At 40.3% G+C, this 3,411-nt stretch overlaps 1 protein-coding gene across 1 annotated transcript; it reads right to left on the bottom strand.

The window, feature by feature from the left end:
- Positions 1-75: 75 nt before the first annotated feature.
- Positions 76-3,075, bottom strand: LOC128251136 (uncharacterized). The gene is made up of 3 exons (XM_052977588.1): positions 2,888-3,075; positions 1,784-1,964; positions 76-738 (listed from the first exon to the last, which is right to left on the bottom strand). Exons 1-3 carry the CDS (start codon positions 3,058-3,060, stop codon positions 604-606), a joined length of 489 nt encoding a protein of 162 aa, XP_052833548.1. The 5' UTR covers positions 3,061-3,075; the 3' UTR covers positions 76-603.
- Positions 3,076-3,411: the final 336 nt, after the last annotated feature.

Raw genomic sequence — 3,411 nt, 5'->3', positions numbered from 1 at the left:
TATATTACCCAAGGGAAAGGCAAAGGGGCCGATACAGCTTGGCACCAGTGATATCGCAACTCATTTCTACAGCTGAGTGAACTGGAGCAACGTGAAATGAAGTGTTTTGCTCAAGAACACAACACATCGCCTGGTCCAGGAATCGAAACCACAATCTTATAATCATGAGTCCAACACCCTAACCACTAAGCTACGCACCTAACCCTTCTGCCAAATCATCACCTATTTTTAAAAACTGTTTTTAATTTAGGCACAAGGCCAACAATTTTGAGGGGAGGGGTATTTAATTAATTACATGAATGCTAATACATATATATATATATGCATAAAGATGTGTATACATACTCAAACACACATGTACACACACACCTTCACATGTATGTACACATACATACTCGTATATACATAAACATACACGTACATATGTATAAGTACATGCACACACTCATACATATACACATACAAACATGTACACATATACACACACATATATAAGACACTGAAAAGACGATTCCTTGAAATCTGATTTGATTCAACATCTTCGTCTGACCTTACGTGATCCCCTGCTATGCCAATGCACGCAGAGGTCAAAGGTCAAACTTTTTACTGGGCAATCTTTTTGGCCTCCACTCGTGATTCCACTGTCTTGACACATTGCTCCAGTTTGGTCGGGTTTGTGTGGAAATACACAAACAGCTCCCTCTCCAGTTCCAGAAATGGATCTGCTTTGCAACGGACCTGGAAAACATAATAATAATAATAGAAGTCATGTTCTATACACATACTTGTGTGTATATATATATGTATATATACATATGTATATATATATATATATATATATATAAAAGAGACCAAAGTGTATGTATGCTGCTGTAATTTTATATATAAAAAAAATACAAAAATAGGACAAGAATGCAAAACATCCAGACAGACAACACAAAGAAAACAAGGATGGGTCAATCAGAGTTTTCTTTCCTCAGTCAAGTTCCAGAAACCAGCCGAAATTGCAAAGATAATCTGGAACTCGACTGAGGAAAGAAATCTCCAAATGACCCGTCCTTGTTTTCTTTGTATCGTCTGTCTGGATGTTTTGCGTTCTTGTCCCATTTTTGTAGGAGCCTGGTGTTGCCATCCGGTTTCACCAGTCCTCAGTCAAATCGTCCAACCCATGCTAGCATGGAAAGCGGACGTTAAACGATGATGATGATGATATATATATATGTATATATATATATATATATATATATACACATACACAAAACATCATCACTTCTTAATGATTGTCTTCCATGCTGGATGGTTTAACAGGAGCTGCTAAGCAGGAGGGCTGCACCAAGCTCTACTGTCTGTTTTGGCATGATTTTTATATTGAATGCCCTTCCTAATGCCAACCACTTTGCAGAGTAGACTGGGTGCTTTTCACATGACACCAGCACTGGTAAGGTCTAGTTTGGCATGGATTTTACAGCTGATTGCCCTTCCAAACACCAGCCACTTTACAGTGTGGGCCGGATGATTTTTACACGGCACCGACACTGGCAAGATGAAATAAATAGAGGCTCTTTTGCCTTGCACATTGCATCGGGTGTCATTACATTGTCCCATGTCCACTGGGCCTGAAATTTGTGGGGAGGGGACTAGTTGATCATATCGACTCCGGTGAGCAAAATAAATATGGTAACGAAAGGGTTAACGAAGATAATAATAATAATGATGTTGGCTATCATGATGATGCGGTTAATAACATTAAATAAATAAATAGAAGAAATAAACAAAGAGTTACCTTTTTGTTTTTAAATTCAAGAGCAATGGCTTCCAGATCCTTATACAGGACAGCCAAATTGTCCTTCAGTTTTGAAAGGGTCTCATCAACATCTATTGGTGTCACTAGTACAGTATTAGGGATCGCTTGGTGCTGGGATTCATGGTAAAGTCGATGGATTCCCTTCTGAATAACGGTATTCCTGGACAAACAGACAGCGTTGATTAAGCCTTTAGCATTTAAACTGGCCACATTAGGCCTAAATATCCAACAGGTTTTATGCTTGAACTGGCCAGATCCAGCCTATCACACACATCTTACAAAATCTCAAAGCTATCAGATAGATGCATGACTATTTTAAAACACATCATCATCATCGTTTAACGTCCGCTTTCCATGCTGGCATGAGTTGGACAGCTTGACTGAGGACTGGCAAACCAGAAGGCTGCACCAGGCTCCAATCTGATCTGGCAAGGTTTCTACAGCTGGATGCCCTTCCTAACGCCAACCACTCCGAGAGTGTAGTGGGTGCTTTTTACGTGCCACCAGCACAGAAGCCAGTCAGGCAGCACTGGCAACGAATGGTGTTTTTTACATGCCACGAGCACAGGTGCCTGTCAGGCGGTACAGGCATTGATCACAGCAACGACTTCACTTGACTCAACAGGTCTTCGCAAACACAGTTTATTGCCCTCAACACAATGATAAAAGGTTAAGATTCTTCTCGAGTCATATAGACTCATAGGGCATGCTGTGTGCATATTCCCCACCTGGATGGGGTGCTAGTCCACCACAGGATTACTCATGTTTGCCAGCTGAGTGGACTGGAGCAACGAGAAATGAAGTGTGTTGCTCAAGAACACAATGCATCGCCCGGTCCAGGAACTGAAACCACAGTCTTATGATCAGGAGTCCAAAACCCCCTAATCACTTAGCCACGTATCTCCACACCAACACAATGATAGGGACCAGATAAACACATGCCTCTGCTCACTTGCCAATTCTACACACATACACAGATTCATACATGCGTACACTAACACACACACAAACACACATCCATATTTACACACATGAAAGTGGTGTGAGATATATAGACACTCCACACCACAAGCAGATACTCACATCTTCTGCAGCTTCATTTCACGCTGCTGCTCCAGCTTCTGCAAGTCGTTGATTACCTGATTCGCAGTGGTGTGCAGCGACTCAGCAACACCTTTCATCCTTGCATTGTCAATGTACAGCAGATCTGCAGTGTTATCAGTGTCATCACAAATTGTAGCTGAAACGAGACACATAGGGATATATATATATACATATATATAATCATAAATATACAGGGATTAGCATTGAGTTGCTTCTCCAACATACTGAAAATTTAGAAATAGCAGTCAAAGAACTACTGATTCTAAACTACAAATTTTTCTCTAAACGGATGGCGATATTTTTGGCACACATAGAACAAAAACCGGAGGGAAAAGCATAAACAAAACAAGTCTTTAGTTAATCGGATACGATCGTTTCATGGTTAAGAGAATGAAAATTTCTATATTCCAAATCTTCAGTCCAATATTCTGATAAATTTGAAAGTGTCTCTAAAAAAATTCACGGTAATTTTTGGCCATGCGACACCAAAAATCAACGATAAG

Source organism: Octopus bimaculoides, chromosome 28 (genome assembly GCF_001194135.2).
Source record: "Octopus bimaculoides isolate UCB-OBI-ISO-001 chromosome 28, ASM119413v2, whole genome shotgun sequence".
Taxonomy (NCBI): Eukaryota; Metazoa; Mollusca; class Cephalopoda; order Octopoda; family Octopodidae; genus Octopus; species Octopus bimaculoides.
This window is presented reverse-complemented; position numbering and strand designations above follow the sequence as displayed.